The sequence below is a fragment of the Spinacia oleracea genome, chromosome 5 (genome assembly GCF_020520425.1).
Source record: "Spinacia oleracea cultivar Varoflay chromosome 5, BTI_SOV_V1, whole genome shotgun sequence".
Lineage (NCBI taxonomy): Eukaryota > Viridiplantae > Streptophyta > Magnoliopsida > Caryophyllales > Amaranthaceae > Spinacia > Spinacia oleracea.
Genome location: NC_079491.1, coordinates 82,282,776 through 82,308,321, shown reverse-complemented (window position 1 = coordinate 82,308,321; position 25,546 = coordinate 82,282,776). Strand labels below are relative to the sequence as shown.

Here is a 25,546-nt window from a genome sequence, read left to right as displayed (position 1 = left end):
CTTTAAGTAGTCATAATGACCTTTAATTTAGCGTAGAGAATTTGATACGGAATAGGAGCTAGATGACACAAGGTCTCCGTAGACAAAACTGGTTACTAGGCAGAATATTAAAAAGTAACAAGTGCACTATATATGCAGCCAATGGCCCAACATCTATAATGACTTTTCTAGGTGCCCAACGGACATATGATTGAAAAAGACATGGAAGGAGGTAAGGGCTTTGTTCCTCTCTATAAGAACACTCCAGGGATGTGTGTATATAATTATATATATATATGGCCATTGGCCAGACAGCAAGAACATTAGTAACACACTAACACTGCGATTGGATTTCATATGTACATAACGATTACCATAAATTATACTTCGTATGAACATTGGACACCTTGTGTGTGCAATAACTTTTGTATTATCTTAATTATATGACTCATTTGATAGCTGGTCATAAAGTGCCACCGGATATGAATTTTATTTAAATTTGTAAGAAATTTTCATATGTTTTCTCATTGAAATGCTAGTTCACTCTAATAATGTTCATAAATTTTTATTACCATTCGGAGAGTATATTAGGCGGCCGCGAATGCAAATTTATAAAGAAAAATACTAAGTTTTAAATAAAGTTTCATTATCATGATATTATGATGTACTCCCTCTGTTTATTTTTGTTCTTTACGTTTGATGTTTTACACGTTATTAACGAATAATTAATGTACATTGATATTCCTCTATTTTTCTATTTAAATAAAGCAAATTACATTTACTTATAATGTTTTCACTTTTATCAAAATTCTGATATTGAGAAAATGAGAAAAATTTAATGTCTCAATAGGAAGAAGTGTGAAAGATTAAATGATCCAATGAATTTAATTGGTTAAAATAATCATTGGACACAAACTTTAATAGAATATTAGTACATTTATGTGATAATATAAAAGGAAATGTAAAAAGCATTTTGAAACACCTAAAAACCAAAACGTAAAAAACAAAAAGAAACGGATGGAGTATTTTTTATTGCAAATTACACTTAAATTTATTCTCATTTCCGCCATTTATTACTAGACCAACAAACACGTCATTAAGGTTTTCAGTAGTTGTAGTGTGTACACACAGTCACACACTATACACATAGAGTACGCAATTTAGATGGTAGACCGTGGTGCTTGTACCTCTATGTACGCCACTATCAAAACTACATCATTTTGATATTTTTTGCATTTATTTTTTAAAAAAGTAAAAGGAAATGGAAATGGATTTTCTTATTTTATAATTAAAAGAAAAAATACCCAGATTTTGCGCCAAAACAATCAGATATTTGCATTTATTTAAAAAAATAAAAAGATCAACGTTCCCAAATTTTTAGGCCTAATTAATTCATATCCAACAAAATTGATTGTTGCTATTTTGACTACATCCATGATTATCTCTCAATCAATTAATTCTCTTTAATGGCTAGTTCAAGTTCTTTGGAAAATTCGAAACTGGTGGTTCTCAATAGAATCATGATTCGTGATGTCGCTGATATGAATTGATGATCAAAATTTTGAAGGTTTCAATTACCTAACTTTTCCGTATATATATGTAATATTATATGAAGTATTAAGAAAATGCTACATATACACTTAGTGTATAAAATTCTCTTGTACAACACCATTAATTTGTTGACACATCATGAAACTCACTAAACAATGAGAATGAAAGAAAATAAATGTGTCATTTCAACCGATAGAAAAGCATGGTGTACAAGATGTTTTGTACACTAGGTGTACATGTAGTAGGATGCAAAGTACTATTAACAACTGATAATAAAAATTGTCTTATTTAAAAGAACACCTAGTTACTTCCCAATGAACATCACTAAGGAATTAAAAGAACATGCATGTTTATGGAGAAAAATATCATGAATAACAATAAATTAAATGATCTAACAACACGTTTTTTAGCACACATGTTCTTTTAATTTCTTTTCCATGTTCATTGTGAAGTGATTAGGTATGTATTTTTTGTGAACCAGTTTTGTTATTACTCCATTGTTGTAATTTGGATGATTAACCGAAAATGTTACTCCGTACAGGCGTACATACTACCTATTACTACTCCGTCCGTCTCTTTTTATTCTTTACGTTTTTCTTATTGGGTGTTTCAAAATGTTCTTTACATTTCCTTTTATATTATCACCCTTAATATTCTTTCAAAATCTGTGTACAATAATCATTTTAACCAATTAAATTCATTGAGTCATTTAATCTCTCACACTTTTTCATTGGGACATTAAATCTTTCTCACATTCTCAATATCATAATTTTGATAAAAGTGAAAACATTATAAATAAACGTAATTTATCTTGTTTAAATAAAAAAATAGAGAATCACAACGCACATTAATTAATCGTTAAAACGCGTGAAAAATACCAAACGTAAAGAACGAAAAGAGACAGATTGAGTACTATAATTTAATCCAATCATTAGTTATTTTTTGTGTCAGACAAGCGTGTTACAATTCTTTTATTTTTTTTTGATAAATATAAATATGTACTTTTAATTCCATTAGCATGTTCAGTGTAAACGAATAAGGTGTTCTTTCTTACTACCTATGAATATGAAACAATTTTTCACAAGTGATTACTATAAAGATAAAAATTAAAAATAAATAAAAATCAAGATTTCACTGAATAATTAAGGACCTAGGAAAGAACTACAACAGAATTCAAGATATCATCTGAAAATTAATTCGGTGGTAGAAAAATTCAAGCGAATATTATTGAGTTATCCTCCATTTCGATTGCCGATTATCCAGCGATTTTCTTGACTAATTCTTTTTTATAAAAATTTAAAGGCCTCCAAAAAACGTGGAATATTTTATTTTGCAAAGAATCCAAATACTGCATGTCATTTTACCATGCAATTCATTCATATCGTTTTAAACCGGTGCACAGTCCTCTATGTGGACATGTGTCCACCTTACACACCAACATACTTCGTATGTTAGATAATTCCTCCTTGTCACAAAATATTTTTCAGTCTCTAAGGCATTATTTAAACTATATATGCTATCATGAAGGCTCGAGGATAACCAAGCAATTCAATGTTCCGTATCTGGAACTGGAAACAAATGAAAAATCCTTGAAAATCATGTTTGAAGTAACCCCCACCATGAACTTGTTGATGTTGTCATTGACATTGCCTAGTTGCTGAAGATCGAATACATATTGGATTATGGTGGTTCTGCATATTTGATATTTCTAGAGAACGTAATCTGGTGGCTCAACAGTTAGCCAGTTTTGCGCGGACTATGGCTGTTGGACAGAAGATTCATCATAAACCTCCTCCTTGTGCTCAACTGGATTTTGGTGTATTCATTATCTTTTTACCCCTATCTATGTTACTAATGCTATGTTTTTAGATGCTAACGATGTATTCAACTACTAGACTTTGCGTTAAAAAAAATATATTTTATCACTTTTATTGAAATTATAATCAATTTTGCATTTTGGGAAAGGTAGGATAGAGATGATAGAAAATTAGAAATGATACAACGGTTGAAATTAAAGCAATGAGTAGTAAATAGTAATCATATGCTTTGTTATGGACTATTGACCTGAGCTAGTGAGCTTTGCCATTGGAAGTGACGAATATTCAAAGTCCAAAACGAATTGTACGGCTCCTTTTCGAAGGTGAAATGATTTTGGTACATACCCGTGGGCCGTGGCCCATCAGGTATCACGTCACGTGGACAAATAAAGAAACAGGTTTGAATAGAAATGGACCATTGTCTATGACTATATCCATATCCAAACAGAACCCCAACGGCCCTACCCACTTTTTTCCATCATCAAACTTGAAACTTGCTTGGTCCCTAATCAATCTCTCTGGTCAATCGTCCATTCCTTCGATATCTCTCCAAACCCATACTACCGAGTTTTACTAATTTTGAATCTTGGGCGATAGCACGAATATGTCTTGTATGATGAGAACTAGCCTTAACTTTTTAGTTAATTTTAGGGGATAAAAGATCTTGCAAACACAAAGTGTACAATAAATTTATTGTACACCATTATACTTCGTAACTTTTACTCAGTTTTTTTAACTTTTAACATGTTTTTGTTCCGGATATGGAACAGTACTGGGGCCGGTCCGATCTTGTGATGAGATGTTGACTGTGTCCTGAACAGTAAAAGAGTTAACTAGTCTCGGGGGTGAACCGAAAATTCCCCATCCGATGCTTAAGTCAGATTATGTTTTTTTTTTGATGCGAATGAGCCACAAGGGCGGGGATGAGAATCGATCCCACGATCACCTAGAACCGGGATGGAAGCTCTAACCAACTGAGCTATCCATCAAGTCAGATTATGTTGATTGCTCTGTAATTAATGATTGTAAGAATGATCGGTGGAGTTTCCGTATCTTTAGCAATCAATGAGGGTCCATATATATAGACGGGTGAACTGTACGGACGGTTGCAAGTGCCTTGGTGGTTGCGATTGCTCTGAAGAAGGTCATCCCTAGATTTTTTTTTTTGCTTTTTTTTTATTATTAACTTTTATATTATATAAAAAAAAGTTGGTATATAAACATTTTAAGTAGTTAGTTGATTATTTGTACATTATTAGTGATTTTGAAGAAATAATCTATCTCTATTATATAGGCCAAGAGGGGAGAGGCAGTTTAGTAAGTCCATTTTTCGTATCCACAAGCAAAAAGACTAAAATATCCTATGCAGTTTTACAGTTTTTGTAATAACAAAGCTGACTTTTAGTCCAAAACCACGGGAAACCAAAGTGATATAACGCCTTCCATGTGGGCCTAACCAGCAAAAGCCTATGACGTTTAGTAAGTAAATACTTCATCTGTTCTTATTTATATGACACAATTGAATTTTTGACACTATTCACACATGCTCTTTTGACTTCTTTTTGTGATTTATGCTTAAGAAAAAACATAGTCGTGTGGAGTTTTATTAGATTCATCTTAATAAATACTTTTTAAATATCAAATTTTTATAATTTTTTCTTATCCATAATGGAAGATATTACTGTTTGAAATCGTGAATTGACAAACGTGCCTAAATAATTGTGTTATATAAAAAAGTACGGAGGAAGTAATGAATATATTGGAGGAAATCAAGGGAAATTTCCTAATATCAGTGATTTTTTTGTTTAGGAAAATTTGCCAAATACAACCTAATAAAGTTCTCTATTTGCCAATTACAACCTCAAATTTCCATTTTAAATTACAACCCGAAATTAGTTTTCGGCAAAAATCACCGGAATGTGATGTCATAGTGTTATTAAAAAAAATAATTACACATTTTCTAAAAAAGAAAATTAAATCGGTAAATAAGAATTAAAACAAGTACACTAAAATAATCGAAAAAATAATTTTTTTTTACATATATTATGTACTTCATAATTTTTTTAATAACGTTATGACATCATCTTCAGGTGATTTTTGCCGGAAAATGATTTTGAGTTGCAATTTAAAATAGACGGTAACTTTTGTGTAAGACCGCCTTACCGGAAAGACCACTTTGATTGCTTAACTAATTGGTTCCATTGCTTAACTAATTAGTTCGAGTGTTTTACTAATTAATTTTATTGTTTAACTAATTGGTTTCAGTACTTAACTAATTAGTTTCAGTATTTAACTAATTGATTTTATTGCTTAACTTATATGACATCAATGTGGTCTTTTATGTAAGACTGCTTTATATAAAAGTTTGTATAAAATAGATGTACAAGTTTAAGGCAAAATTAAAAATTTAATGTTGTAATTGGCAGATAGAGAACTTTATTAGGTTGTATTGGGCAAAATTTCCTTTTCTTTAATAGCTTGATTCCGTTAAATTATGTGAGCAATTCTCCGTAATTGGTTTCCATGTGAACAAAATTTATTGCTTCTCTCAATTTAAATATAATTTTCCTAAGTTTATTGCTTATAAGATAGTATAAGTTGATAATTTACCATATTATTATATCCATAAGATGAAGAAAATTATTTACCATACTCCGTATATTTTCCATTGAATATTCCAAAATTTAACACTTCAACTTTGACCAACTTTTATCAAAATTCTAAAAGTACATATTTAAGAGCAACATTAAGGGGACCTTATCTTAAAAAATTTCCCATATGCCATGTCAGCTTTGCGCTAATATTTAATTAAATAAATTAACTTTATTAAGACTTATTCACACTCATCCAAATTTAGCTCATCACCCCTCAATTTCATTTAAAACATCTCAAATAATATAATAGATTTATTATTATTATTATATAACTCACAAGTCGAATCTTAGTTTTTCAAGACTCGATTTAAGGCTTTGTTAAGATTAACCCTCTTCAATGCTACAAACTGATATGTCTGATCTTAAAGAACAAAAATATCATTATCATGATATTAGTATAATTAAAGCGGAGTGGTAGGTAATGAGAATGGAGCAAAAGGTAATCCAAGCAATCTCACGCATTTGATACTTTAGACCGTTGATTATACTTGATTAAATGTCCACCATTGATCTTCACATAAGAATATTAACAATACGGGAAGCCCTACCGGCAAGCCGGTAGGACATCCCATATCACAAACAAAGGTACAAAAGAAGTAATACAGGTCAGGACCACGGTCGATATTTGGGCCTGGCTACCTACAATGGGCATTATTCTGCCGACATCCGCCTCATGGGTCCCAAAAGGAGGATCCATGGACCAAAGGATAAAAATCCGTATCCTCCATACAATGGACCCGTCTATAAATATGGACCCTCATTCAATGCAAAAGGTACGCAATCTCACCCAATCATTCTTGTAAGCATTTATTACAGAGCAATCAGTGTAATCTGACTTAAGCATCGGAGGGGTAGTTCTCATATCACCCCCGAGCCTAGTTAACCATCTCATTGTGCAGGATACAGTCGGTAGTGAATACCAGAGACAAGTCAATTCTACCCTGTTACAAATCCGCAACCGAAACAATTGGCGCTAGAAGGAGGGGAACCCCCACCTGAAAACAAACCTACATTTGTAAAAAAAAAAAAAAAAAAAAAAAAAAAAAAAAAAAAAAAAAAAAAAAAACGCCCAGAAAACCACCCCATAAAGCACACAGGCCGCAATCAAGCCAACCCCACCTTTGAAACCCATGCAGTTAGCAAGAGACCCATTTATAACACCCATTGAATCACAGCCCAACCCCCATCTAGGAAGCCAGTCTGGTGTTAGTAAAACCCCAACGGCGGCAAGAAACAAAAATAGTGACACACCCCTTCAGTTCCTGGGGTACACAGTCAAAATATCAACAAGAACGAAAACTGGAAGAGGTCACCACCAATGAGTAACAAACGCAGGCCAAAGTCAAAATATTGCACCTTTCACGAGGACTGCGGACACTACACCGAAGAGTTTAGAGACTTGAAAGACAACATCGACTAAATGATGAGAAGAGGCTACTTAACGTAATACAGAGCCCGACAAGACAACAACAATAAACAATCCCCAAAAAATAACTGAGAGGGCCCAAATCCTTCATGGCGAACTCAGAACTGAGTTGGGTCATGATGGATTGTTTTAGGGAATATGAAGAAGCGGTTAGGATGATGTCGTCGACATACAACAATGAATAAGCCATTTCTGACTTCTTCAAGAGACATACATAATCTGGATAGGTGGGGTCACGGAACCCCAATGGTTGATGCATGTAGACAGTCTCCTTAAGATCACCATGCAAGAAAGCATTCTTCACATCTAACCGATGGATATGCCAATTCTAAGAACCGCCCTAATGGTATTAGTAAACTTACGGACGGAAATTAAGTTTTTAATAAGTTTGGGGGCATGGAGGACATTAGTTAAAGACAAAGGTGGATTAGGAGCAGAAAAATAAGCATTACCGTAACCACGAATTGGAATTAAATGACTATTACCAACAATTATATTACGATTAGTTCTCAAATTAAAATAAGACGAGAGAGTATCTTGACCGGATGTCATATGGGAAGTAGCACCGGTATCCATATACCAATTTGCATCCGATGGGTTAAGAGCAAGAGTGTGCATCGCCGCATCAATGTCGGTTGGGCTAGTGGATGGAGCAGCAGCAACAAAGGCTTGGGAGGGGCGTGGGCCAAGTATAAACTAGGAAAAAAATATCAATAGAGGGAGACAAAAATAATTATTAAATAATATATAAAATAAAAAACAATCTTTATAAAGTGTTGTGAAAAACGTAGATGATAACTCTCATTAGAGCATGTACATTGGTTGGCTCTTTAAAAGAGCTCTTGGAGGACTTTCCCCTCTCTCTCTACCAATATCTCTCTACAAGACACACTTAAGAATTCATTCTTAAAAACACCCAACATTGGTTGGTTACTCAAATGAGCTATCCATTATCATTTTTACCATTTGGGGGTCCACAATTAATTGTGTTTTTAACCAAAGTTACTATCCAATTTTCAAAGTTACTCCCCACTTTTCAACAAGAATCGACTCTTGAAGGGCTCTTGGGCAAGAGCTACCTTGAAGTAGCTCTCCATGAAGAGTTATTCAAGAGCCCCTCAAGAACCACTCAAGAGCCCCAATGTTGGCCAAGAGATAGTTCTTGTTGGAGAGTTACTTGTAAAGCTACTTGGAGAGCCACTCCAAGAGTCCTAATGTACATGCTCTTACATCTTAACAAACCACGTACCAAGTATGATTTATCTCTTCAAATTAATTTATAAATAAACTTTAACATGAAGTTAAACAACTAAATATTTATGTGGCTATTTATTTTCTATGGACTATTTTGGAAAATAATAATAATTAAAGCATTAGGATAACCATGAAGAATATGATTTCATAAGTCTCATAAGCATCAACTATAGAAATGCACTACATAGATGCATATATGCTACATGATTTTGTGTTTGTTAATTTGAAACACTTAATTCCACTAGGAAATAAATTATACAGATCGTAAGATTATCTAATTGATAAATTACTTGGCATGATAAATGGCGTAACGAGGTGTGTCTGTGTAGTTGACGAACTTAATAGATGATTTTTATTTTATGGGATACATGTATTTTTATCAAATATTAAGCTAAAAAAATCTAAATTAAATTTTAACTATTTAATGTAGCAATCGGCGCATCGCCTGTGCCACACACTAGTTAAGTATATTGTGTGTACATTTTTAAATTACAAGCACTCGTTACTGCATAGAAAACTAGTTACTTAATAAAAACAAGCTTAATTTGACCGAGCTTTAACCGCGTTTTTCGTGAACGTATCTACTCAAATGCAACCATAACTATTATACGAAGTATATATTGCAAAATATGATGGAGCTCTAAACGTATACTCGTAGAACATTTTTCCTAATTTCTCTAATAGTAATTAAATTCATAAATTATCTTGTTATCTTAAAATTAAAATAATTGAAATATACAGTCAGAAGTATGACCTCCATTATTTTGTAAAACATAATAGAATTTTGAACATATATGGAATATATTATACATAAATTTTTTTTTTTTTGGGATGAAATTATCATTATCATAAGAACCAAAATTTACAACATAGATCTCCCCATCGAAATTATTTGCATACCTCCTGGGAAGGACATATATTATTTTTTGATATCACTAATAATAATAATAATAAAAAATTACTTTGAAATAAAATAATTTGATATGCATTTCGGTGTCAAATAAAATCTTATTATATAAAAAAATATATCACAAATAAATGGAAAAGATAAATACTCCGTACAAGTATTCAATTCGGAGATTACAAAATTGTGACATTAATTCCTCCTTAGATCATTATCAATCTAATCTTAAACCAAAACAACCTATGGTTAACATTTTGACTTGCCACATGACGGCCTTTCGGCGGCAAATTTCAATCACGGGGCCGGTCTTAGACTTAATTTGTCGGTCATGAAGAACACGAACGAGATCTGGCTACACCGAGGAATTAAGTGTAGGAACTATGACTAATAAGAACAATAATTAGAACAAGCTTATCTGTAACAATGTCGTGGCGTGACACCAATCACTGTCCTAAAGTCGAATTTGCCCCGCTAAGCACACGCGGACTCGTAGCAACCGACCCCCAGGGATACACGACTCCAATCCTTCGGTGTACGACGAAGAACTAGATTGAGAACACCCTTAAGCAATGCCCAGAACAATGGAGGTTTTGTGTTTTTATTTCGGAGAAGAAGAAAAGAACAATTTTTCTGTGTGTTTTCTGTGGAAAAAGATGATCAATTTATAGAGAGGTTTTTGGGAAACTGTAACAGCCATAAACGGCTAGTGGAGCAGTTACCGGAGTAATGGGGAACTCCAACAGTCATAAAACGGCTAGTGGGGTTAATGGAGCAGTTTCCAGAGTTAGTGGGTTGATTAAGTCTCCTGACTTAATCAAACTGCCCTTGACCAAAAAGAATAACCCGGTCCACAAAACCCACCCCACGCCCGCGAACCGCATTCGCCAAGTACCAAGGCCCAAGGCCCAAGGCCCTCGCCCGAGCCCGGCCCGGCGCGCGCGCGTGTGTGTGTTGTGACCACCCATGCCACTCTCAAGCACTCTTAAACAAATGATTAAAGGGTAGTGCAATATATAAAGAAGGTAGTATGTGGGTTTTTTATCAATGTGGGACAATTGGTTTTTCATTCTTTTGAAGCATTCCTTTTTGGAGGAACAAACTCCAACATTCCCCCACATGATTCAAAAGAAGGACGGCTTTGGTAATGAAAGATGTTCTGGGCAAGGGATACTTAGTTTTGCAAGTATCAATGTCTTGTGGACTTGAATTGATACCTAGTGCATACTAGTATGTCATACAACCATATAAGGTGGATTTATCCTTGAACCCTGCATGGGGATTGTAGTAACACAACAGCGCACCAAACTTTTCTCAAAACAAGTAGTGTTCTCGCGAACTTTAATAGTCAGTGCCCCACAAGTTCCTGGTATTTCATGAACGCTCTAGAGGTCCTAAGCCAAGGGACCTCATAGGGGGTTGGGCGTAGCCCCCACATTCACATAGGTAAGTTCATCAGGTTTATACTGTCATAAACCACCTCAATAGGCTATGAACTTATTAAGAGCTTTGGCTCATCCTTACTTATTTGACAGTAAGACAAAATACTACATCACTTTATTAATAGGAATGGCAGTAGTATACAAAACGCGAGTTCTTTTGTGACTTAGTTTGACCCATTGAACTTAGATTTCTCCAAGATGGGTATCCATCACAATTCACTCCTCAATAGGCTTTAAACCCATTCCTTGTGCTGACTCATGCACCATTTTCTTACAAAGGCCTTTGGTGAGAGGATCTGCAATATTCCTCTCCGACTTTACATACTCAAGTGATATCACATTATTTCTGATCAGATCTCTAACAATTGCATGCCTCACGCGAATGTGCCTCCTTTTTCCATTATAGGATTGATTGTTCGCTACCCCAATTGCAGCTTGTGAGTCACAATGCATGGACACTGATGGAGTTGGCTTCCCCCACAATGGTATGTCAGCTAGCAGGCTCCTTAGCCACTCGGCTTCTTGACCTGCCAATTCTAAAGCAATAAACTCAGATTCCATTGTAGATTTAGCAATACAAGTTTTTTTAGATGATTTCCATGAAATAGCACCACTAGCAAGAGTGAAAACATAGCCACTAGTAGAATGAATCTCATCATTATCTGACACCCAATTAGCATCGTAATATCCTTCTAAAACACATGGTGTCCTATGATAGTGCAAACCCCAATTGATAGTGCCTTTCAAGTACCTCAATAGTCTTATTAAAGCATTCCAATGATCACGATTAGGACTATGAGTATACCTACTCAATCTACTAACAGCATATGCAATATCTGGTCTAGTATAATTCATTAAAAACATCACACTTCCAATGATCTTGGCATATTGTTCCTGAGACACACTATCACCTTTATTTTTCTTCAAAGTAATATTAGAATCATATGGGGTTTTCGCAGGTGTACAATCAAATTGATTAAATTTCTTTAAAATTTTCTCAACATAATGAGATTGGTTTAAAGACAGCCCATATGAAGTTCTAATAATTTTTATGCCAAGAATAACATCCGCCTCTCCCAAATCCTTCATTTCAAAACAAGAATTTAAGAAGGCCTTAGTTGCATTAACAACATCTATATTGGTTCCAAAAATTAACATATCATCCACATATAGACATATGATCACACAACCAAACTTGTCAAGTTTAGAATACACACAAGCATCAGAATCATTAACACAAAAACCATCAGAAATAATAGTTTGATGAAACTTGTCATACCATTGCTTAGGTGCTTGTTTTAGACCGTATAACGATCTAATGAGTTTACATACCTTGTTTTCCTGTCCAGGAGCAATACATCCCTCTGGTTGCTTCATGTAAATCTCCTCTTTCAAATCACCATTCAAAAAAGCAGTTTTCACATCCATTTGATGCACAATAAGATCATGAATAGATGCAAGTGCAATTAAAGCTCTAATGGTAGCAACCTTTGTCACAGGAGAATAGGTATCAAAGAAATCTAGACCTTTCTTTTGATGATGACCACCAACTACTAATCTAGCTTTAAACTTGATCAAATTTCCATTAGTATCCTCTTTCTTTGTAAAAATCCACTTACTTCCTAAAGCTTTACAACCCCTAGGAAGTTCAGTCAAAACCCAAGTATTGTTACTCATGATAGACTCTATCTCACTATTTATGGCCTCTAACCAAAAACTAGAGTCAACAGACCTCATAGCCTCCCCATATGTCCTAGGATTTTCTTCTAAAATAAATGCATCTATCTCATGCTCATTCAGAAACTCATTTTCAATAAGAAATGCAGTTATGAAATCAGGACCAAAACTAGACTCAGTTCTAGTTCTCTTACTCCTTCTAGGTTCTACATTAGATGATGCAATGTCATGATGCACAACAGAAGAAGATGGAGATGGAACAGGTAAACTTGCTTGCACATTCAATTTCATAGGAAAAATATGCTCAAAAAATTCAACATCCCTTGACTCACGAATTGGACCAAAACCAGATGCATCCTTAAGAATGAGTCTATATGCAGCACTGTTAGAAGCATAACCAATAAAAATCCCATCAACAGTCTTAGGCCCAATCTTACTCCTTTGGAAATCAGGAAGTCCTATTTTTCCTAGACACCCCCACACTTTAAGGTAACTCAGGTTTGGTTTAAAACCTCTCCAGAGCTCAAAAGGGGTTTTATCTAGTTTTTTATGGGGAACACGATTAAGCACATAGCAAGCAGAAAGAATGGCCTCACCCCACATGTTAGTAGGCATACCCGAACTAATAAGCATAGCATTCATCATATCCTTAAGGGTTCTATTTTTCCGCTCAGCTATTCCATTTTGTTCGGGGGTATAAGGAGCTGTAGTCTCATGAATAATACCATTAGTGTCACAAAATTTCTTAAGGGGATTGCTATCATACTCTCCACCTCTATCTGATCTCAGCCTTTTAATCTTAAGGTTTAATTGGTTTTCAACTTCAGCCTTATAGATAAGAAACTTTTCTTCAGCCTCATCTTTAGTACTCAACAAATAAACCTTAGTAAATCGGGAAAAATCATCAACAAAAGTAATATAGTAATGCTTACCTCCTCTACTCATTGAATTCTTAAAGTCACCTAAGTCACTATGAACTAACTCAAGTAAAGAAGAAGTACGAGATACACTTTTGTTAAACGCTTTCTTAGGGTGTTTAGCCTCCACACATACTTCACACTTATCGAAAAAAGTATTGCTAAAGTCAGGAATTAAACTAAGTTGTTTAAGTCGTTTAACAGATGCAACATTCACATGACCTAGTCTAGAATGCCATAAAGAAACAGACTCAGCAATATAAACAGAAGCAGTAGGAGTTTTATTATCAGAAACAACATCAAGCACAAACAAACCCCCATTACAAAATCCCTTTCCCACAAAATCCCCATTTCTGGTGAGTACAAGTTTATCAGATTCAAAAGTTAATTTGATGCCAGCTTTGTTCAATAATGCACCAGAAATGAGGTTTCTGCGAATATCAGGTACATGTAAGACATTTTGCAAAGCAATGGTTTTTCCGGAAGTTAATTTCAGAAAAACCTTTCCTTTGCCAAGAACACTCACAGTGCTTGAGTTGCCCATGAAGACACATTCTCCTTCAGAAACTTTTTCGTACTCCTTGAACATCTCCTTGCTAGAACAAATATGACGAGTTGCACCGGTATCAAGCACCCATTCTGTTACGTTGCTCACCAAGTTTACTTCCGACACCACAGCAGCAATGATTTCATCCTCAACAAGATTGGCTTGAGCTTTATTCTCCTTTGCTTTGTTGTTCGGTCCATGCCCTTGTCTGCAATCTTTTGCAATATGCCCGAACTTACCACAAGTGAAGCAGTTTCCCTTGAATTGCATATTTCCCTTGAAGTTGTTGTTGGCTTGTCTGGTCCCATGAAGTTGATTAGAACCTTTGCCTTTCGAACCTTTATTATAACCTGCATTTTTAGATTCAACAAGGTTAGCAGTAGAAGAGGAATGATCCTGAGATTTCCCATTGGTTTGGATGCGATTCTGCTCTTCTATCTTGATCCCAGAAACCAACTCTTGGAGGGTGAAATCCTTCTGTTTATGCTTCATGGAGTGAACATAATTCTGCCAGGAAGGAGGTAGTTTTTCAAGAAGACAATTGGCTTGAAACTGATCACAAAACTTCATTCCTTCAGCAATAATATCAGCACATAGATTCTCATACTCATGTACTTGATCTAAAACAGGCTTATCATCAGTCATACGAAAATTTAACCAACGAGAACAAGCATACTTCTTAGTCCCAAAATCATCAGTACCATACTTAGATTTCAAAGCATCCCAAATATCCTTTGCATTCTTTGACTTACTATGAATCATGTAAAGGGAAGTAGTCATATAATGCAACAACATACCACGACAGGTCTTATTATCCTTATCGAAATCCCTAATAGAATCAACAGGGGCTACATCAATAAGGAGAGTATAATCTACCCCAATTTGACCCAAGAAAAATTCCATTTTATCAGACCACATCCTATAGTTTTTCCCATCAAAATGTTGCATTTTCGACATATCAGGAATGAAAGCATGGGAAAGCATGGATGAGGAAAGGGGTACAGCAGTAGGAATATTACCAGCCATAATTCACGAAAAAAAAAAAAAAAATTCGACTTTAGATTGTATGAACTATGACTAATAAGAACAATAATTAGAACAAGCTTATCTGTAACAATGTCGTGGCGTGACACCAATCACTGCCCTAAAGTCGAATTTGCCCCGCTAAGCACACGCGAACTCGTAGCAACCGACCCCCAGGGATACACGACTCCAATCCTTCGGTGTACGACGAAGAACTAGATTGAGAACACCCTTAAGCAATGCCCAGAACAATGGAGGTTTTGTGTTTTTATTTCGGAGAAGAAGAAAAGAACAATTTTTCTGTGTGTTTTCTGTGGAAAAAGATGATCAATTTATAGAGAGGTTTTTGGGAAACTGTAACAGCCATAAACGGCTAGTGGAGCAGTTACCGGAGTAATGGGGAACTCCAACAGTCATAAAACGGCTAGTGGGGTTAATGGAGCAGTTTCCAGAGTTAGTGGGTTGATTAAGTCTCCTGACTTAATCAAACTGCCCTTGACCAAAAAGAATAACCCGGTCCACAAAACCCACCCCACGCCTGCGAACCGCATTCGCCAAGCACCAAGCACCAAGCACCAAGGCCCTCGCCCGAGCCCGGCGCGCGCGCGCGTATGTGTGTTGTGACCACCCATGCCACTCTCAAGCACTCTTAAACAAATGATTAAAGGGTAGTGCAATATATAAAGAAGGTAGTATGTGGGTTTTTTATCAATGTGGGACAATTGATTTTTCATTCTTTTGAAGCATTCCTTTTTGGAGGAACAAACTCCAACATTAAGAACATGAAGAACAAGCAGATCACGAGACCTGGTTGCACCAAAGAAATATCTTCGCCGGCGGCAAATTTCAACAAGCAGATGACGCCTCAACTAAGGAAAAGGAAAAGGGAGGAGATCATGGTGGAGGAGAAAATCTCCTTTCTGTCGCACGCAAAAATGTCACCGTGTTTCATGGTGCATCATCTCGATGATGTGTCCGAGTTTTGAAGGAGAGAGGGAGGAAGAGAGCTTTGGAGGAGAGACTGAGAGGCAGAGAGTTTAGAGGAGAAGAAGGAGAAAACTAATTTGAGAGAAATCGGGGAGGCGCGTGGTAAAGGATGCGCATAGGTTTTTTAGATGACGTCATCATCCGTCAATTTCTGATAAACACAAGCCTAACACAAGGAGAGGAGTCCACAGTCCTACGTGGATAAAACAAAGGGTCCCATTTATTTGAATTCCACGTAGATATACAGCGTGGCAATCTGCGAGCCGGCACGTAAGTGTGTCAGAGGGAAGGAGTGCAACACACAGCTTGTGAAATTCTCATGCCCTCAAAGCGTCGTAAAGTCAGGGCCTAAAGTTCCACTTTTCATGAATCTGATTGAGCCACCCACTCAGATACGAGGGCAAATCTGTCATTTCAACCCCTCCGTCTTACAAACCAAAGAAAATCCGAGTATTTATATGACATCTCTACTCTAAAACTAAGCCTACTCTTTTCTCTAATAAAATATTAAATTTAAAGTGAGAGAAAAAGAGAGAGATGGTGGACAAAATGGAAGAGAAAAACGGTGGAGGTAGGGTGGAAGAAGAGGAGGAGCACGAGAGGTGTCCGGTGGAGGAGGTGGCGCTTGTCGTACCCGAAACCGACGATCCAACACTTCCGGTGTTGACGTTTCGGGCATGGTTTCTAGGGTTGACGTCTTGTGTCCTGCTTATCTTTTTAAACACATTTTTTATTTTCAGGACTCAACCCCTTACAATATCAGCCATCTTAATGCAAATTGCGGTATTACCCATGGGTAAGTTTATGGCCCGGGTTATGCCCACCGGAAATTATAGCTTATTTGGTGGAAGGTGGGAGTTTAGTCTGAATCCGGGTCCGTTTAATATAAAGGAGCATGTAATGATAACGATATTAGCCAATTGTGGTGTTTCTTACGGTGGTGGTGATGCGTACTCGATTGGAGCCATTACTGTTATGAAAGCTTACTATAAACAGTCTTTGGGGTTCGTCTGTGCTCTTTTCATCGTCTTGACTACCCAGGTACATTTTTATTTTCATTATTCCCTTTTCTGCCCCTTGATACGGTTTTCCATTCATTTATTTAATTTTGTCCATTTGGTATTTAGTAACGCACGCTTCATTCTCGAAGGTCACGTGTCCTGTATCCGATAATCTAATTCTCATACAGCCGAGACACACGATTACACGAACACATATTTTACACCACGTAATTTATTTATTTAATTTTTTTTGACAAAGTTACACCACATAATTGGGTAAGTTATATGCGTGTTACTGGTTTAAATTACTTTATTGACGGACGAAAATTAAGAGAAAGAGTTTAGTGGTGTTGGGAATGAGAGTATGCGTTGACCCTATTAAAGTAACGACTGCAAATGAATGAGCGGTAGAAGAATGGACAGTAGCATACGGTTACGGATTAATTCCTCTGTATCAGATTATGAGGGTCTAACGATATTTTGGTCAGATTATGAGTAACATACTAATGATATATTGATTTAATCCCTAAGAACGAGGGTATGTGTTACTGTGTATAATAAGTCACGGTCATCAGTATATTAATGAGTGTGGGGGTGGTGGGGTAGGTTTAAAATTGGAGTTTGTCCGGTAATAATTGAATAAAAGAAGGGTCTAATTAAGTTGAAGTTATGCATGTGAAAGACAGAGAGAGTCTTGGAGTTGGGTTGCATGTCCCATCCACAGTTTTGAATTGCTTGGAAGTTTACCATTCCCACCTTTTATTTCTTCTTTGGAATTTTCTTCTTAAATTCCATCTCTTTATTATTATTGGAGTTTCAACACATGTACACCTTCTTTGATTTTTTTTAATTGGTTGGAAATGAGAAATACTCATCTGTTTGACATTGCAAGACACATTACTTTCACTATGAATTTGAAGAAGATTGTATTGGATCTTGTTGTTTTGACTTGTATAATGTTTCATCAACCGATCAATACACTTTATTCGGAATTAATAGTCACATGATCACACTCACACATGTACCAGTAGTCTAGTACTGCTTGTAAGTTGAAGTTATAAATTCAAGTATGTGATTTTGAAACAATGTGACAACTAATTTCGAATGGAAAAAGTAATTTTATAAGACTACTACGTATATTAAAGTAATTTGGGATGAATGCTAATTTGTTTTGAAAATGAGGAACATTAAAATTGTTGATTACATGATCAGATAATTGGATATGGATGGGCTGGGATGCTTAGAAGGTATCTGGTTGACCCAGTTGAGATGTGGTGGCCAGCAAACCTTGCTCAAGTCTCCTTTTTCAGGTTTGTTCCTTGTTCAACCTTTCTACATACATTGCATTGCTCTTTGCATTGTAAACGTTACAGATTCTTTTTTTTGCCTTTACTTACAAAGTTGGGGCCAACTTCTGGTTATTAGAAGAGAGATAGACCGATGATAGTATATATGGGCATGTATTTGTCCAAACAAAGAGCATCAATTCCCCTAAGATAGACAATCACTTGCCCATCCTTCTCATTGACAAAACGTAATGCTTCCAAATTCTGATGGCTTTTAAAAAAATACTATTCTGTATAAGATTTGTGGTTGTGTTGTTATGATAATATGCTTTCTTGGAACTAATTTATTAGTCCCCTTTGTCTTTTAGTACATTAAGGATCGGAGGTTTCATGCATTTTTTTAGGTTGCTATTTAAAGGACAATTCTCCTACTAATTTTACCAACATGCTCTGTATTTTTGCTTAACAAAACTGAAAACTGCTATTGCTTTGGTAAAATATGCGCTAACATTGCCTTCCATTAACCAACAAAAAAGTTAATTCACTTATCACTTTTGGAACTTTTCAAGTAAATATCTAGTCCTTTTCGCAACTTAAACACCACTCGTGATTTCACGCTCAAGAGTTGAGAATCTAGACATCTACTAGGAGTATATTCTTCGTGCACAGAACAAAGTGAATGGAGGGAATTATATTCAACATTTGCTTACGCTTGTTACTCATCTTAGTAAAGATTGCACTTACGTATATTCACTCCAAAAAAACTTATCTAACAAAAAAGTATTTAATAATCGTTTATATGTTGAGTTGTAACACTTCGTAACAATGTAGCAGGGACTAACTAATAAGTACTGCAGTTCTTATAACTTTTTTCCATAACAAGTACGGAGTAGTATGAATTATATTTTCCTCTCTCATAAAAGGGCTCGACATGCATCAACTATAAGTATAAACTATCCATGCAACTTAAATACTTAATAGTCTAAATAGTAGAGCTATCTCTTTGGTTCTGATACTAAAGAATTCTGATTGTGATTAATTTGATGCTGCAGGGCACTTCATGAGAAAGAGCACAAACAGAAAGGATTTACCCGGATGCAATTTTTCCTCATCTTCTTTGCAGCAAGCTTTGCTTATTATGCGCTCCCTGGTTATCTATTTCCGATTTTGACCTTTTTTTCCTGGGTGTGTTGGATTTGGCCTCGAAGCATTACAGCCCAACAGATTGGATCAGGTTACCATGGGCTAGGTGTGGGCGCCTTCACCTTGGATTGGGCGGGTATTTCTGCCTACCACGGCAGTCCTCTGGTGGCACCTTGGTTTTCCATTGTCAATGTTGGGATAGGTTTTATCATGTTCATATACATAATAATCCCGCTTTGCTACTGGAAGTTTGAAACTTTTGATGCTAGGAAATTTCCTATATTTTCCAACCAGCTATTTAGGACTAATGGACTGAAATATGATACCACCAAGATTCTCACGCCACAACGTGACCTCAACGTTGCAGCTTATAATAGTTACGGGAAACTTTATCTTAGTCCTCTTTTTGCCCTTTCAATTGGATCTGGATTTTTAAGATTCACTGCCACTCTTACACATGTTGCTCTATTCCATGGAAGGTATGTTTCTTTCAGTCCATGCACTTAATCAGTTACATTCATCCAGTAGTCGGTTCGATTTTAAGTCCAGAGTCTTTAATCATGCCATGATTTTTGTGTATGTGCACGTGCAGTGATATCTGGAAGCAGAGCAGGTCCGCAATGAAAAATGCAAAGAAGGATATACATGCTAAGTTGATGAGTAAATACAAACAAGTGCCTGAATGGTGGTTCCTGATCTTGTTAGTATTGAGTGCAGCATTTTCAATCTTAATGTCGTTTATCTGGAAGGATGATGTGCAACTTCGCTGGTGGGGCATGCTCCTTGCATTTGTATTGGCTTGGGTTGTGACTCTTCCCATTGGTGTCATTCAAGCAACCACAAACCAGGTACTATCTACGTGCATTAGACAGTAGTTATACCTCAGCTGGTTTTTCTACTGTGGACATTTTTACTGTTGATGTGAATATGATGTGATTTAATGCAGCAACCTGGGTACGACATAATAGCACAGTTCATATTTGGGTATGTCTACCCTGGGAAACCCATAGCTAATTTACTTTTCAAGATATATGGGCGAATCAGCACAGTTCATGCTCTTGCTTTCCTATCCGATCTTAAACTTGGGCACTACATGAAAATCCCACCCAGGTCCATGTACGCAGCTCAGGTATGTATAACTTGAGAAAACATTCAGTAAATTCCTGAAAACATTCAATAAGGTTTGATTGCATGAGACTAACCAAATTCCTCCATATTGGCAGCTTGTAGGCACACTGGTTGCTGGTGTTGTCAACCTTGCAGTAGCCTGGTGGATGTTGGGGTCCATCGAAAACATATGCGATGTGGAATCTCTTAATCCCAACAGCCCATGGACCTGCCCCAAATTCCGGGTCACCTTTGATGCTTCTGTTATATGGGGCTTAATTGGGCCTCAAAGGCTATTCGGGTCAGGAGGTTTGTACAGGAACTTGGTATGGCTATTCCTAGTTGGAGCAGTTTTGCCTGTTCCAGTGTGGATACTCCACAAGATATTCCCTGAAAACAAATGGATACCGTTGATCAACATTCCAGTCATATCATACGGGTTTGCAGGGATGCCACCAGCAACACCAACAAACATAGCTAGTTGGCTGGTCACTGGTACCATTTTCAACTACTTTGTATTCAAATACAGGAAAGAATGGTGGAAGAGGTACAATTATGTTCTATCAGCAGCTTTGGATGCCGGGACAGCTTTCATGGCTGTTCTGATATTCTTCGCTCTCCAAAATGAGGACAAGAATCTGAAATGGTGGGGAACAGAAATTGATCATTGCCCCTTAGCATCGTGCCCAACTGCACCAGGGATTATGGTGCCAGGATGTCCTGTGCATTGATCGTGATGAAAGTCATGCAAATATGCCGTTAAAGTTAGTGTAGGACTATTATTATTGTTTATGAAGATGTTACATTTATAATAGGATGAGTACAAGTTTGTGAGTAAGAAAATAAACACAGTGATAGAATCATTTTCCTACCGAAGCCTAATTAGTGTGGTTGAAGTCGTTCTGCGATCAATTTTGGTTCTGTTCTATTTGATTGTTTTTTTTTTTGGTGCGAATGAGCCACAAGGGCAATATAAATTACAAATGGGGGCGGGGGGATTCGAACCTGAGACCTATCGTACACAGGCCCTCAGTCTTAACCACTGGGCCAAGACATCATTGGTAATTTGATTGTGCATATGCGTCTGATTATTATACATTTGGAGGTTTTTAGAAATGGAAAATTTCCCAACTTCTTTGGCCTCAGGGTGAAGTAGAAGAAGCAAAAGAGAAGCTGCAAGTACAATCGTTGATTGGTGCAACTAAAATAACTAACAGCTGCTCGTAGTAGAATACTCCACTGTTCATCTAGATGGATAAACCTTGCTTAAAACAAAGAGAAAAGTGTAATCTATTTCCAGACTTCCATTATGCAACATATTGCCGAAATGGCAATTGCTGCAACTCAACTCAACTCAATGTTGCCTCCATTAATTAGACCCACAGCCATGGAACAGTATGTATATCACTTTATATTAGCGAGACCCAGAGAAAGCAAGCAAAAGACTAAGGAGGACAAAGAGTTTTCAATTTGAAGCAAACATAAAATTTGGTACTCGAGTGCCTTCCATAGTGTTACTTCATCCAGCAACATTAAAGTACATTGTTCTGATCTATGCCCACCATTACCCATTAGACCCAACCCTCTATAGATTTAAATAATGATCTCAAAAACACATCCCTACAGAGACTTGTAGAGTACAACAGTCACATACTTGGCCTTGAACCTATGTGTAGAGCCAAGCGCAACAACTGATGGACCGCTCTTTCCCTTCTGCATGTAAAGATGATTAAGAACCACGTATTGAGGTCTTGAAAGAGAAGGTGGCGGCATCTCTGTGCACAGAGGGGGTACATTAAGCAAGGTCATGTTAAGGTGTGGAGGAACGAATGGTGGTTCCTTTGCAAAATCTTCTTGGTTAAGTTCTGTGTTATTATAGCTACCATCCGGAGATTGTGGTGGCTCAAATCCTGAAATACTCTCTGTGTCTTCAGGGACATAATCCTGCATTTGTTCATCACAATTTATTGGTGAATCACAAAATCTTAATCAACCTAGAATGGACACACTCTTCTAAATCAAAATAACAATATTAGATGGAGATATTACAACAGTGTCATCAAACATAAGAAAAGTCTGTTTGTAGCTTATCCTTTATGGTCCTATTCTGCAAGTCTTCATTAATCCAAGCTCCTCAAGTTTTTTCAGAAGCCAAGAATAAGGTTTATTTAGCTTAACCACTTGGGTGTGACGCGTGTTAAGCGTTGGGTCCTTTTTCAATTCTGAAAAAAGATTCCTCAATTATTTCTCAAAAGAAAGTATCTATTCTTCATGACTAAGGTCACATCACTAGTGACCTTCTCAGCTATGATGACAGAGCACATCTCATGGCACTAACAGAACAATATCCAATTTGCACAAGCAGCAACTAGATAGAGAGAATCTCAGAGGACATTTGATGAGGATAACCTTTGGCTTATCAAGCCACATTCACAGCGCAAACCTTTTACAGGTTGGTGGTAAATGGAGATTGGTCAAGTCAGTAATCTCTTTCCAGACAAGAATATTGAGCTATATGTTTTATAATATCATATCTATTAATTTCTGTCATTTAATTTCTAGCAAAGATACAAAATTCTGTAACAATTATTAGATTTCTCGCTACCTTCTCTAACTCTAGTATATCACTCCTACTCATGACTAGTAAGGGTTAAGTCACAGGATAAGAGACAAAGTTTTCAAGATCGATTCTGCTGTCATCAGAGATAAGTATAACAGGCGATAGAACTATGAGTTGAAATAGGGAAAAGGATAGATAATGGCACCAGTACACTCCAGTGACCATGACCCACAAGTAGAGTTTCATAAGACAGAACATTTAAGAGTGCATTTCCATTATGATAAATTCAAGAAAAGTCTAAAGGACAAGTGGTTTACCTGCAAATCCAAAACATTGTAATAATTTCCAGTCTCATCCTGGATCCACGGTATATCGGGTGCATATCTCCACGCCCCGTCAACAATAAACCTATATTGGTAAACTCCTGACGGCAGCACTTTCATGAGTGTAAAGTCTTTCCCTGATTTCTGTAGAGGTTTTCTGAAGACAAACGATAGTTAAGATTAGGCAAGAAATACTGAGAGCTCGTTACATTTATCACACACTGCAATTGTCATACAAATCAATAAGATGAAAAGAGCTTATAGAACCTTGTCTTCCAGTTGTCCCATGAACCCTCAACAGCCACTTCCTTGCCACCTGAACTCCAAGTGAACATAGTCGGAATTCCTTGCTCATAGCTCATTTCTTCTTCAGGTGGCGATGAATGTAACCATGATGGATTTGGGATATGCAGCTCATCAGGTATTTGTATCGGAGCCACGGGGGGCTATGGGAAAAGGACATAGATTAAAACAAGGCAACAATAAGTAAAAGTTGTTCCATAACCCTAACAATTGCACCCAACACACACACAATATACCCCTGGATAATTAAGCCAGAAAACCTAAATACGTAAAAAAGAATACAAGAAATCAGCATCTGCAATGTTGCTTAATCATAAATCCATAAATAATTATCCCTTACTCTATACATAAAGTAATGACAATAATTAATGAGCATATTACAAGAGACCCAAATAGCATAATGTGAAATTTAGGAAGCTAGAGCTTCAATAAAATAGTTAAACGCAGCAACTAACAGCATCTATATTGGAACTTGGTTGATGGAATGCATAATTCATCAGCAACATTTTAAACAATTGAAAAATAAAAACCCCCAATTAAACACCTCTTCTTAGGAGCAGTACAATTTCAACAAAAAACATCTCTAACAATCTCAAAAGAAGTAAATCTGAACCCCCACAAACCAATTGGAAAGCCAAATACAAAGAATGAATCGATGAAACAATACCTGAGGAGCAAACTTGAGGGGAGATTGGACAGAAATGGGAGTGTGAGGAGGAGAGTGGGCCATGAGAGGTGGAGCAGCAGCATCACTACTAACAAACTCATCATCATCTTCCTCTTCTTCAATTACAACCCCAGAATCCGATGGACTTCTGCTCCCATCTTCTCTACCATTTACATTCCCCATCTTTTTGTTTTCCTATATATATCCACCCCTTTTTTTCCGTCAGGAGTTTTATACCCAGAATCTAATCAAGATTCCTTATTTTATTTTAATTTAAATTCAATCCACCCCTTCAAAATAAAATGTATTATTTCTTCTTGGGTTAAAAAGAAAAACCTAAAAATAAAATCAAAAAATGAAAATTAAAGAACCCCAAAAGACAAAAATTGAGAAGAAACTGAAAAGGGGGAAGAGAGAGAAAGTAAGTAAGTGAAGATTAGAGGAGAAGGTGAAGGTGGTGATGGTGGGTGGGGATCATACTAATCACTACCCTCCATATAAATCATTGTAAATCATTTCTCATCAATCGTAATCATAGGATTTCAGATTATTATAAAAACTAAAAATTTAAAAAAAAAAAAAATTAAAAAGGAGGGAGGGAGATTGAGTGAGTGAGTGAGAATGTGGGAGGGGGAGAATTGGAGAGAAATTAAGAATGAATCTTGTTCATCTTTAAATTATGAGAGAGGCCCGGATGTCATTTTCTGGTTGTTTTCAGGATAACCCACAACCCTGTACCTCTCCTCACCTAAACCCCATTTTACCTTTTTCTTTTTCTCTCTCTCTCTTTTTGTTTTATTTTTTACTACTCCCTCTTCTTGTTTTCCTTGAAAATTTTTCCTTACGATTTAGACTAATTTTGTCACAAAAGTAAAATAAAATGTGTGGTTAAAACACTGACGTATTTATTATGTTCAAGTACTTATTTTTTGTTTTTTAGGATGGTATGCAATCTTCTAAAATAGGGACGATTGCTGATGT

General features: G+C 36.3%; 2 protein-coding genes across 2 annotated transcripts; one reads left to right on the top strand and one right to left on the bottom strand.

Moving 5' to 3' along the window:
• The first annotated feature begins 16,481 nt into the window (after positions 1-16,481).
• Positions 16,482-21,624, top strand: LOC110787106 (oligopeptide transporter 3). The gene is made up of 6 exons (XM_021991677.2): positions 16,482-17,216; positions 18,389-18,486; positions 19,515-20,084; positions 20,198-20,453; positions 20,552-20,734; positions 20,829-21,624. Exons 1-6 carry the CDS (start codon positions 16,713-16,715, stop codon positions 21,441-21,443), a joined length of 2,226 nt encoding a protein of 741 aa, XP_021847369.1. The 5' UTR covers positions 16,482-16,712; the 3' UTR covers positions 21,444-21,624.
• A 534-nt stretch (positions 21,625-22,158) lies between these two features.
• LOC110787107 (SNF1-related protein kinase regulatory subunit beta-2) lies at positions 22,159-25,328 on the bottom strand. The gene is made up of 4 exons (XM_021991678.2): positions 24,566-25,328; positions 23,863-24,041; positions 23,590-23,752; positions 22,159-22,656 (listed from the first exon to the last, which is right to left on the bottom strand). Exons 1-4 carry the CDS (start codon positions 24,746-24,748, stop codon positions 22,333-22,335), a joined length of 849 nt encoding a protein of 282 aa, XP_021847370.1. The 5' UTR covers positions 24,749-25,328; the 3' UTR covers positions 22,159-22,332.
• Between the last annotated feature and the right edge of the window lie 218 nt (positions 25,329-25,546).